Below are 12,980 nucleotides of genomic sequence, written 5' to 3'. Positions count from 1 at the left end.
TGAACTTGAGATGAAGAACGAAATCACGGAGGCATCCAAAAGATGAAATGCTGTAGTAATAGGTGATTTCAGTCACATAGACTAGGTAATGTGTGTTCCAGTGAGGACAAAGAGGTAAGATTTCTAAATAACCTAAATGACTGTGCACTAGAATAGTTGGTAATGGAACTAACCAGAAGGCTGGTGGCCCTAGGCATAATCTTTAGTGGCACCCAAGCTCTGGCGCAAGATGTGCTGTTGGATTGATTGGAAACAGTGACCATTGTTGCCATCAGATTCAGTGTATATGTAAATTGACAATTGCCAAAAATATCCAACAGTCAACATAAAAGGAAACTTCCCCAAAATGAGGAGATTGGTGAGAAGAAAGTTCATAGGGAGGGCCAAGAGGGTAAAATTTCTCCAAACTGCTTGGAGAATTACAATGTTAGAAGCTCAGCTAGAATGTATAGCACAGATCAAGAAAGGTACCACCAGGACCAAAAGGATATTTGTGTGGTTAACAAGCAGAGTCAAAGAAGCTAGTAGAGGCAAGAAGACTTCTTTTAGAAAATACTTGTCCAAACAAGGACAACAAAAAGGAATGGAAACTTTGGCAAAGGAATTGCCAGAAGACCATAAGGATTGCTAAAAAAGAATTTGAGAGCTTATTGCTAAAATGACTTTCATTAACACATGAGGAGAGAGTCTGTGCCTACCTAGATCTTATGCCAGCTATTGGAGACACTTGCATTAAAGTATTTTTGCTATTGCATCAACCTGTAACACCATCAGCACTAATGCTCCCACCAAATGTAAATACTGGTCACCTGAGTTTGTTTATTGACTAGAATTTTTTTGTACAATTAAAATAAATTTAAAAAGAAAAAAGAAAGCATTGTTTAAAGGTAGTAATATAGAAGAACAAGTCTTGCTGAAGCAGAATGAGCATGGCTTCTGCAAGGGTAAGTCCTGTCTCACTAACCTTTTAGAATTCTTTGAGAATGTCAAGCATATAGATACTGGTGTTCCAGTGGACATTTTGTACTTAGACTTTCAAAAAACATTTGACGAAGTAGTTCACCAAAGGCTCCTGAGTAAGCTTAGCAGTCATGGAATAAGACAAGAGGCCCTCTTGTGGATCAGAAACTGGTTAAGGAGCAGGAAGCAGAGAGGAAGAATAAATGGTCAGTTCTCCCAATGAAGGGATCTAGAAAGTGGTGTTCCTGTGCTTTTTAACTTATTCATAAAAATCTAGAGTTATAGGTGAGCAGTGAGATAGCCAAGCTGGGGCTGTAGTGGATAGCTCAATGAAGATGATAATCCAGTTTGCAGCAGCTGTGAAAAAAGGTGAATGCCAAGGAATGGATCATTAGGAAAGGGATTAAAAATAAAATCTCCAATATCATAATGCCACTATACAAATCTATGGCGCTACCACACTTGGAATACTGTCTACCTTTCTTGTTGCCTCACCTGCAACAGATATATGAGTTGTCGCTTAATATCATTTTAAGTTTTGAGACAATTGTTGAGGCCTCTGCCTTGACTGGTTATCCAAGGTGTTTTGGGGGAAGAAAAAAATGTCAGGGTTTCTCGGGTTCCGGAAGGACTTTTGGTGTGGGTATAAATAATATAAAGAAATCTTAACTGACCTAGCTTTATTGATATAATAAAGGAAAGCTGGGAAACCTTTAGCCCTCCATATTGCTGGTTTACAGCTCCCATCATCCCACAGGCCATGCTGATTTGGGCTGATGGAACTGGAGTCCAACAACATCTGGAGGGCCACAGGTTCTCCAATACTGTAATAGGAGAAAGTGAGATTCTGTGTTTTCACTGTTTGATCAGGCTGGTTTTATTTTGAGATTTTTTCCTACCTATTCTCCCTCCCTCCCTCCTCACCTCCTCTTTTTCATTCATTGACCTATTTGCAGTATGAGTTCTGCACTCCATTAAAGGAAGGGATTATGGTAGCCATTTTGTTCAATTAAGCTCCTTTCTTCTTCAATGATTCAGCAGCTAATTAAAGAGATGGTTGCTGAGAGATGATGAAGGGCATCATTGAGATCTGCTTTATTTCTTTCATATTCAGGTTTGGGGCCAAAACCTGAGACTAAATGATATAGCTGTTTCTTGAAATGTTTCTGCAATCAAAGCCGTGAAGATGGAAAGAAAGAAAAGGAGCATTGTTCCTCCGCAGCCAGAAGAAAATCCAGAAAGCAGCAACGTAGTGGATGGAGATTTGGGAGCACAACTGGATATGTTGGCAAAAGCACATGAGTTCTTTCAGATCTGTGATGTGGAAGGGAAAGGATTCATTGCTCGTTGTGATATGCAGGTAAACTGCGCAAGGTGGTTTTATAGAGTTCTGCATCCTATAATTATTTTAGGCAATTATCATGCTTTACAGAGCAGTTCTACTACTAATATCACAGGGGGGGGAGGTTGGACCAGTGGGACTGAGACATCCAGTGCCCTGCTGGGCTCATGCTGGCAAGGCAGTAGCAAGAGCACAGTGGCATTTAGGTGTCTGTTTTCTTTCCAAGGCTTTCCCCCCCTTGACTTATTTTCCTCTCATTGTTTCTAATCAGCTCCAGAAATTGTGTATATTTCCCAGTTTTCAAAGCATGTCAGTGAAGGTTATTGAACTTTCAGATTCATGGCTATATCTGATTTGCAGAGGTCAAAGCACCACAGGCAAAACATAAATGCCAAAGACATACTGTATACAAGCATATACTGTATAGGCTATGGATGGAATCCTCTCCTTTTTTACGTTCTGTTTTTAAGTGTGGCCCTCTAGTGGTTGTTAATGATCCAATTTCTTTTTCCTCCAACATCTTTTCATTTTTTCGATCTCCTCCAAGATCAAATTGCAGAGAATTATCATTATAATCAATATTTATTCACAAGTCTCTGCTAGTATCATTCCTTATTCTGAACTCAGTAATTATTGCCCATTTACGTTACTTTTCAAGTGCATTTGCAGAGCAGATTAAGCAGATATTTGTCATTGTCTTCCCCCCTGCTGCCTACAATCTACACCTCATTCCCCCCTGCTGCTTTCTGTCTGTCAGTTACAATCAACAATTCATTGACATCAGTGAAAGGGAATACGCATTTGAAGAGTTCACATAGAAAGTAGATCAATGAAAATATCACTCACGCTGTTGATGATTTCAAATCGAATTTTAAAAAAACAAATTGGAAAAAAAATGAATCGAAAACCAGGAGCAGAAACTTGCTACTTCAAAATTGTCTCTGCAAAGATAGAGAATTTCAGAAATACTAATTAATCCGATGGCAAATCTGACTATTGCAGAAATGGAGCCCATTGCTAATATCTGCTAGCACCCTCCAAGCCAAAATGGGTGAACTACAGTGCTTGGTCTTAGAGGACAATATTAATATAGTGGCCATAACGGAAACCTGGTGGAACAGAGAGAAGCAGTGTGGGACATAGTTTTCTCTGGATATAAACTCTATAGAAAGGACAGGGATGGACATACTGTAGGTGGTGTTACTCTTGTCGTTAGAGGGCATTGAGTCCAGCAAGTTAGAAATCCCCAAAGAGACAGACTCCTCTACAGACTCATTGTGGGTAGTGATACTAGGCCCCAAGAGTAATTTACTACTGGGGAGGTGCTATTGTTCCCCTGACCAAAATGCTCAGTGAGATCTTGAGATGAAGGATGAAGCATCTAAAAGAGGAAATGTTGCTGCTAATGGGTGACTTCAACTACCCTCACAAAGACTGGATACATATGTGTTCTAGTCAGACGAAGAAGTAAATATTTCTAAGTATCCCAAATAACTGTGCCCTAGAACAGTTGGTCATGGAACCAACCAGAGGGTCAGTGACCTTGAACTTAACCTTAAGTGGTGCCCAGGGCCTGGTGTAAGATATAAGTGTTGTTAAACTAACTGGAAGCTGTGACCATAGTGCTATTAAATTAAACATACATGTAAATAGCCAATTGCCAAGAAAATCCAAGACAGTCACATTTAACTTCAAAAGAAAAAACTTTCCCAAAATGAGGGGATTGGTAAAAAAGAAGTTGAAAGACATAGTCAAGAGGGTCAAATCACTTCAAAATGCTTGGGAGTTGTTTCAAACACTATTAATAGCTCAGCTGGAGGGTCCACCGATCAGGAAAGGTACCACCAAGGCCAAGAGGATGTTAGCATGGTTAACAAGCAGCATCAAAGAAACTATTAGAGGCAAGAAGACGTCCATTAGAAAATGGAAGTCTTGTCCAAATTAGAACAAAAAGGAACACAAACTTTGGCAAAAGAAATGCAAGCAGACCATGAAGGATGCTAAAAAGAGTTGAGGAGCACTTTGCTAAAAACATAAAGATCAACAACAACAATTCTTTAAATATATTAATAGCAGGAGACTGGCTAAGGAGGTGGTTCGGTGCTTGGATGACAAGATAGACAAAGGTGTGCTAAAGGAGAATAAGGAGAGAAGCTGACTAAATTATTTGTATTTGTCTTCGCAGCAGAAGATACAGGGCAAATCTCTATGCCTGAACTAATTTTTGCAGAAAGGGGGTATGAGAAACTGAGGCAAATAGTCGTGATGAGAGACAAAGTTCTAGGCTTCATAAATGAAATAAAAACTGACAAATTGCTGGGTCTAAATGGGATCCACCTGATAGTTCTCAAAGAACTCAAATGTGCAATTGTTGATTCTTCTAAGAAAAATAAAACCTAAGCTTTCAATAAAGTAACTTAATACAGTTTGCCACCCTGGGCTCCTGCTTGGAGGAAGGGCGGGATATAAATCAAATAAATAAATAAATAAACTAGAAAAACAATTTTGCAGGTAGGAAGTCAGCAGGGTCATGGGGGCTTTCCAGTATTTTGCACTGTCTGTAACGTGTACAACGATCTACCTGTGGAAGGTTTTGGTGTGTCTTCAATGTAGTGAGTTCCTGGCTCTCCAGGAACAAGTTTGTTTCCTTGAGGCCAAGGTGGCTGACCTGGAGAAGCTGAGTCAGGCAGAGAGGTTTGTGGATGAGGCTTTTGGGAACATTATAATTGTGTATTTGTTTTTAATTATTGTAAACTGCCCAGAGAACCTCAGCTATGGGGCAGTATACAAATGTAATAATAATAATAATAATAATAATAATAATAATAATAATAATAATAATGTGTCCCACTCCCAGGAGGATAGTTCCCCTATTATCATGGAAAATGAGGGCCTTGGGGAAGGAGACTGTTACAAAAGGAGTCAAGCCTGAATGGAGGCCAGACTGATAGGAACTCTATATTCCCCAAGATGCCAATAAGGAATAGAGACGAGACCAGAGTACCGCAAATGTTTGCCTTTATTGAACCTTTGCAAAGGGAGGGCCACTCTTAAGTGACTCTCCAGAATTGCTGACATTCATCATATTTATAGGCTATAGATGCGTCACATACATATCATTAGAAATGCATAGCTAATCAGAAACACATCATTGTTTGATTTCCCAGTATCTGTCTATTCTGGTCCACTTCTCTGTTCTCCCTCCAAACTTCCTCTATCCCTGACCTTTGGTCTGGTAAGCTAGGAACAACATTTTTAATTGCAAATGAAGCTGATAAGCAGAAAAACTCCCGTACTTTTTCATAAGGGAGGCAAGCATATGTTTCATTTAACATTATTTGATTTTATTCCACTATAACATTTTAATTTTAACTCATTACAACATTTGCCCCTCAGATACTTTCTTAATTTCTAAAATAAGAAAGTATCTTCTTAATTATCAATGGTGGCATAAATGTTTCCTTCTCCAGTAATAACTGACTGGGGAGCATAAACAGTGTGGTTCCATACTTCTTCATGAGATGGTGCCATTGCAGTATAATCCCCCTGCATTTCATGTAAGGCTAGCTGCTGATACATCATCAGTTGGGCCTTTCTTTTCAAGACCCGAATAAGCATGCCAGATACACAAGATATGATACATGGTAAGCACATAAGAATAAGGAATATAATGCAGCCAATAACAAAGAGATGCTTCAGCCAGGCCCAGTTTGGCAGCCAGCTGGTAAGCCAATCCCAGCTTAGGCCCTTCCATTGCTGGTCACCCACAGACGCCGTTATTTCTGCATGGTCTACCAATTGATTAATTACCTGTGATTCATCTCCAATTTCAACACAACACTCACCGCTCGTGTTTAAGGTGGCGCAGAGCCCACCTGAGCTAGCAAGGAGCAGGTCGAGGCCCTGCTGGTGGATAATCAACCTTTTACGTATTTGCTCAGTTTCTTGTGTTAAGGTGCGTATTGCTTCACCGGTGGCATTAGTAACCACTTCAACTACAGCTTGCAACCTTAACAGGCCATTGGTCATAGACCTAGCTCCAACAATTCCAATAGAGCTCCACGTCAATGGTTTGTACCCATCAATCAAGTCTTGGGGGGTCCAGACTTTACTTCCCCAATTATGATTTCCAGCATGTAAAGCATGCCTTTTGTCTCTGGTATTGGTGTATAAGGGCCTGAAAATGTGTTGCCCTTTGGGTTTAACGTTGATATTAGGTATTAAGTACGCCACGTAACAGCTTCCTCTCCAGTCGGGGGGCAAGCATGTATACGCAGTGGTTCCACAAACAAACCAATGATGTCTAAGTGCACATTTACCCAAGGGCCATATCTGTGAATGATGGGCTTGCATAGTTCCATTCAAATGAGATTGAAAACCATGTTGTGGGGCAAAGTACCAGCTCATGAATAATGGCTCAGTATATATAGGGCCACTAGCATTGCATCTAGTTACTCCTGGGGCTGTAGGGGCGCAGGTTTCTATCCCCTTTCCCATCCGAGTTCTGGCGTACCAAGAGTCAGAGGCTATATACACCTCAGACCAAGCTTGGGGTTGATCCCCTTTGTACCACCTAAGCATAGTGGTTTGGTCTGGTATGTTGGTAGTCCAGCCATTAGCACGACATAAGGTTAACCCATACCATTGCCAATAGTCATTAAGCCCTGTGTGGCCACAATGACAAGGGGGGTTTCTCTGAAACGTGTACCTCATGCTTTGTGGTGTGCAATTACATCTGGTCTTATTGATGTGGGTACTATTATAGTGCAAATTAAGGCAAGGGATTCCCCCTGGCCACTTTTGCCATGGGCCTCTCTTATGTGTGTAAAAACAAGAAGAATGTCCCAACAGGGGCCCTGTGCCATCGTAGTTTTCCCAACACCATAAGCCTTTCCTTCTCTTGACCTGCACTTGGTCCCCTCGTGGCCAAGTCTGGTTGTGTGCTGGGCGATCCACAGCCAACTCCAGTATATTAAGCGGAAGAGGATATAGTGGAATTTGGCCGTGCTGCACCTGCAAGGGGGAGCACACCCAACAGCTAGTGAGTTTGAACTGGCTAACCACCTCCTGTACCAGCTTTAGGAAGGTGTTAGTTTGTGTTAAAGACCCATTTCCGGTCAAGGGACGCGCCCATGCCGGAAGTAAAATGCAAGATAAAGCAACTCATTACAACAAGACCATCTATCTGAGGAAGAGGGAAACAGTCCCTTAGAAGGGACCCATTCCTCAGTGGATAAGCAGATATCCTCTCACGCCAAAGATATTTCTCCAGGAGGGTGGGGTGGAGGTATCCTAGTAGTGGGTGATTTGATCATTAGGAACATAGATAGTGGGGTGTGTGATGGGCATGCAGACTGCAGGGTGAGTTGCAGGGTGTGTCTGGCATAAAGTCTGTGGATGTTGCTCGTCATCTAGATAGCCTGGTAGATAGTGCTAGAGAGGAGTCAGTGGCTTTGTGCATGTCTAGCTGGCCCTGCACATGCGTGGAAGAGACAATGGTGTTGGGAGGAGGGGTTAGATTTCTTAGGCACTGGGGAACATTTTGGGACAAGCCAAGCCTGTACAAAAGGGTTAGGCTCCACTTGAACCAGGATGGAACCAGACTGTTGACACTTAAAATAAAAAAGGTAACAGAGCAGCTTTAAAATTGATTGATGGGGGAAAGTTGACAGATGAGGAGGGCCTGGTTTGGAACAAATCCCCCCCTTGGATAAAGACACAAAAAATGATGAAAATTTAAATGAGGTAGGCCTGGACATAGGCATTGTGAGTGCGGGAGCATAGGATAGCGATCCAGAGAGGTACAAATACCACAGGCCAAACCAAAAGTGCCAAAGATAGTTGAAGAGAGACACTGTATACAAGTGTTTATACGCTAATACTAGAAGCCTCCAAGCCAGTATGCAGAACTGGAGGTCTTAGAGGACATCATTGACATGGTGAGCATAACTTAAACCTGGTGGAATGGAGAAAACCAGTGCGACATGGTTATCTCTGGATATAAAGTATATCAAAAGGACAGAGAAGGACATATTGGAGGTGGTGTCACTTTATATGTGAAAGAGGGCATTGAGTCCAGGTAGTTAGAAACCCCAAAAGAGTCAGACTGCTCCACAAAATTGTTGTGATACCAGGCCCCAACAGTAATCTAATACTGGGGGTGTTCTATTGTCCCCCTGTTCAGGGAGATCTTGAGAAGAAAAATGAAATTGAGGAACCATCCAAACTAGTAGGCGTTGTAGTAATGAGTGACTTCAACAATCCCGACATAGACTAGCTTTATATGTGTTCCAGTCACGACAAAGAGATAAAATTTGTAGATATCCTAAATGACTGTGCCGTAGAACAGTTGGTCAAGAAACTGACCAGAGGGACAGCAACCCTGGCCTTAATCTTAAGTGGTGCTCAAGACCTGGTACAAGATGTGTTGTTGAACCAACCAGGAACAGTGATCATAGCACTATTAAATTAAACATATAAGTAAATAGCCAATTGCCAAGAAAATCCAATGCAGCCACTTTTGACTTCAAAATAGGAAACTGCCCCAAAATGAGGAGATTGGTAAAAAAGAAATTAAAAGGCAAAGTCAAGAGGGTCAAATCACTCTAAAATGCTTGGAAGTTGTTTTAAAACACAATATTAAAAGTTCAACTGGAGTACATACCTACAGATCAGGAAAGGTACCACCAGGGCCAAGAGGATGCCAGCATAGTTGACAAGCAAAGTCAAAGAAGCTATTTAGTGGCAAGAAGTCTTCCTTCAAAAAATGGAAGTCTTGTCTGAATGAGGAGAATAACAAGGAACATAAACTCTGGCAAAAGAAATGCAAGACAACAATAAGGGATACTAAAAAATGAAGAGTGAAGAAGAGTGAAGAAATCTTTATTGTTCAAAGCCATAGGCCACCACAATTAAACAAATATAAGAAAATACAAAATACATTTAAAAACATGTCATATTACAACAAAACAGAATTCTTCAGCATAAAATGGAAGAGCAGCAGTAGAATTCAAGTAAAATTTCCTCTCCTGGAAAATACCTTCACCCTCACCATATCTAAACACATAGATGCTGCCATCAGAATGGCGCTGGGGCACAGCCCACGCACCCTGCATGGTGTTTTAGATAGGCAGCTCTCACTTTTCCTGCAGCTAAAGCAAATTTTGCCACCTGAGTAGTAATAAATATTTCATTGCCTGCTAACAAGACACAGTTCTGCTCCAGGGGAGTCTATTAGACAAGGAGCGCAGGATGCACAGGAGAAATTTTAATCTTAGGGATTTGTATAGGGGGCATCTTAGTAGAGAATGTGTAATGTCCTCAACTTCACCAGAGTGGCAGATACAAAGTCTTTGTTGGGTCGGAGTATTAGAAAACCTCCCATCCCGAAAAGCAGAGGGCATAGTCTGAAGTCTTAAAGCTGTGAATGCTTTTCTCAAGGGTGTCACTGTTAGAAATGTAAAGTAGTGCTCCATGGCAAATGTTGTTTTATATAGTGGATACCAAATAGAATATGACATTTGGGTAGCTGAAAAGAGGTCCCACCGTTTAGTATAAAGATAAATTCTGTCTTTGAACAGCTGTTTTACTCCATCAGAAGTGAAAGTGGGTAAAACTTCTGTGCTAATACCATAAGCAGACAGAATAGATTTAACAGAATTTACCCAGCAGCTTTGGGTTGGAGTTTGCAATTGTTCTAAAAAACATTTCTTTGGGAGGCACAAATCATTCATGCAAGACAACTTCAGCCAATACAAAGCAAGTGAAGCATGAGCACAGGATTCTATAGAATGGAGCCCTGTTTCTGCCCTCAAAACAAATGCAGGTGTACTTTGAGGGACAGCCAACAGGGATCTCATAAAGGAATTCTGCACTATCTCCAGAGTAGAGACATTTGTATACCCCCACAGTTCTGCGCCATACAGCAGTTGTGGGACTATCTTCTTCTGAAACACCTCAACTGCAGGTGCAACTTAAAGAAGCACATCAAACCCTGTATAGAATGGGAGGATTTCAACTTAACTGTCTCCAAATGTAACTTCCATGAAAGTTGAGCATTAAACCTGAGTCCCAAGTATCTAAAGTTATGCTGTTGTTCAATGGGTTTATCATTCAACTTCCAGACATGGGTTTTTTCCTTCCTCCCAAAGACCACCACTTTTGTTTTGGCGTGATTGATATCTAGATGCTCCTTTGAGCAGAAAATATTTAGACTTCTTAATCACCTTCGCATCCCAATTAGTGTAGTGGAGATCATAGCTATGTCATCAGCGTACAAGAGGACCAAGAGCTTGGCGTCTAAAACTCAAGCTGGAAAATATTTTAGGCCACTCAAATCATATACAATATTGTTGATGTAAAAATTAAAAAGGGAGCCAGGAGGCATCCCTGACGTACTCCTCTGCTTGCTGGTATATTTTCTGATAGTAGGCCATTTGCTGCAAGCAGGGCTGTGGAGTTGGTACGCCAAACCTTCGACTCCGACTCCGACTCCTCTATTTTTCTACTGTCCGACTCCACCCAAAATTGCTTCCAACTCCACAGCCCTAGAAAGGGTTGTAAATGTCTTTTTAAATTGGAAGCTCTCATAGGAGCATTTTTATCGCTGCCTGAATATGCGCTGATCTTGGCATCACAGCATTTGTCTTCATCTGGGTCCTGTGTTTTCCATCTTGAGTTCTGGTGAAATGCTCAACTACAGCTGACTTCATGGGAAACTTCTTTGACATTTTGAATTTATATTTTTAAAAAATTGTCAATCAAAATTTATTTTGAAGCCGGAGTCAGAGTCGGTACATTTCTACCGACTCCGACTCCAACTCCACCCAAAATTGCTCCCGACTCCGACTCCACAGCCCTGGCCCCAAGCCTTACCCTGAGAGAAGTGTTGGAGTGCAGCATTTGTATTAAATACAATAACCTTCTGTCAATATTGGTGGCGGATAGCTTTTGCCACACCAATCTCGGTCAATAAGATCAAAAGCGGAAGTAAAATCCACAAAGGCAACAAAAAGCTCTTTTCTGCCACTTTGGGAGTATTTCTGCATCAGGTGATGAAAAATAAAACACTGATCTATTGTAGACTTCCCCTTTATGAACCCTGCCTGTTCTTTGGCAATGACTGAGATCTCAATAGCCCAAGCTTCCAATCTGCATAGTAAATATTTAGAGTACAATTTAGCTACAATATTGAGGAGGCTAATCGGTCTAAAAAAATTTGGATCTGCCTTAGAGCCTCTTTTATGGACAGGCACAATTATGCTTACTCCCCAGTCCTGAGGTGTCTCCCCATGTTGGTTTATATAGGTGAATATTTTAGCAAAAACTGGACACCATCAGGTGGGGTTTGATTTAAACAATTCTGCAGGAAGCATATCCTCCACTGGTGCTTTTTTTACAGGCAAGAATCAACAAAAGTATATATTTCATCAAAGGTTACAGGGTCCCATTCAGGGCAGGAAGAGAGCAAAAAAGAGTCTGTATTGAGGGGACTACCTAGTGTTGGGCTGGTGATAGACTGACTGAAAAGGGAGGAAAAATCATAGAATCATAGAGTTGGAAGGGGCCTTGTAGGCCATCGAGTCCAACCCACTGCTCACATCAGGAAATCCACAGCTAGAGCATCTCCCGCAGATAGCTGTCCAGCCTCTGCTTGAAGACATCCAGCAAAGGGGATCCCACCACCTCCCTAGGCAGTCGGTTCCATTGCCGAACCGCCCTTACTGTCAAGAAGTTCCTTCTAATTTCCAATCTGAATCTACGCTCCTGCAACTTAAAACCATTAGACCTAGTCCTACCCTCTGGGGCAGCAGAGAACAAATCTGTACCCTCCTCTATGTGACAGCCCTTCAGGTACTTAAAGAGTGTAATCATGTCACCCCTCAGCCTTCTCTTCACCAGACTGAACATGCCAAGTTCCTTCAACCTTTCCTCATAAGACTTGTTCTCCATACCGGCTATCATCCTTGTCACCCTCTTCTGAACCCACTCTAACTTGTCTATATCTTTCTTAAAATGAGGCGCCCAGAACTGAACGCAGTATTCCAGATGAGGCCTGACTAATGCAGAATATAGTGGGACTATTACTTCCCTCGACCTGGAAACTATAGCTCTGTTTATGCAGCCCAAAACCGCATTTGCCTTTTTTGCCACAGCATCACACTGCTGGGTCATGTTCAACTTGCGATCCACTACAATTCCAAGGTCCTTCTCACACACACTACTGCTAAGCCGGGTATTTCCCATCCTGTACCCGTGCATTTTGTTTTTGTGGCCTAAATGCAGAATCCTGCATTTCTCTTTATTGAATGTCATTTTATTAATTTCAGCCCAATTTTCTAGTCTATCCAGGTCCCTTTGGATTTTATTCCTGTCTTCCATTGTGTTAGCTATCCCTCCCAGTTTCGTATCATCCGCAAACTTCATAAGGCTTCCCTCCACCCCATCATCTAAGTCATTGATAAAAATGTTTTTTTTTTTTTTTCAATAATTTTTATTCAGATTTTCATAAAACATACAAGACAAAATCATAAAACATTCAAAGACAAAAAACAAAATCAAAAATAGTTAAACAAAAAGAAAAAAAGAAAAAAAAAAAAAAATAAAAAATAAAGAGTAAAATATTGACTTCCCATTTGTCAAAGATCAAATCAGTTATAAGTCTATAATATATAACAAT

At 41.2% G+C, this 12,980-nt stretch overlaps 1 protein-coding gene across 5 annotated transcripts in view; it reads left to right on the top strand.

Moving 5' to 3' along the window:
* Positions 1–12,980, top strand: part of CRACR2A (calcium release activated channel regulator 2A) — a 184,679-nt gene that overhangs the window by 17,930 nt on the left and 153,769 nt on the right. For 4 of the 5 annotated variants that reach the window (XR_009757629.1, XM_061582583.1, XM_061582582.1 and 1 more), the window contains one exon: positions 2,075–2,320. Coding sequence is in view for 3 of the 5 variants with exons in the window: in XM_061582583.1 (XP_061438567.1) it covers positions 2,147–2,320 (174 nt within the window). In the remaining 2 variants the exon portion in view is untranslated. Of the gene's footprint in view, positions 1–2,074; positions 2,321–12,980 lie in introns of those variants that run through there. The other variant, XM_061582584.1, reaches the window with a different exon arrangement.

Source organism: Rhineura floridana, chromosome 8 (genome assembly GCF_030035675.1).
Source record: "Rhineura floridana isolate rRhiFlo1 chromosome 8, rRhiFlo1.hap2, whole genome shotgun sequence".
Classification (NCBI taxonomy): Eukaryota; Metazoa; Chordata; class Lepidosauria; order Squamata; family Rhineuridae; genus Rhineura; species Rhineura floridana.
The sequence above is the reverse complement of the archived record's forward strand: the minus strand, read 5'-3'. Positions and strand labels throughout refer to the sequence as shown.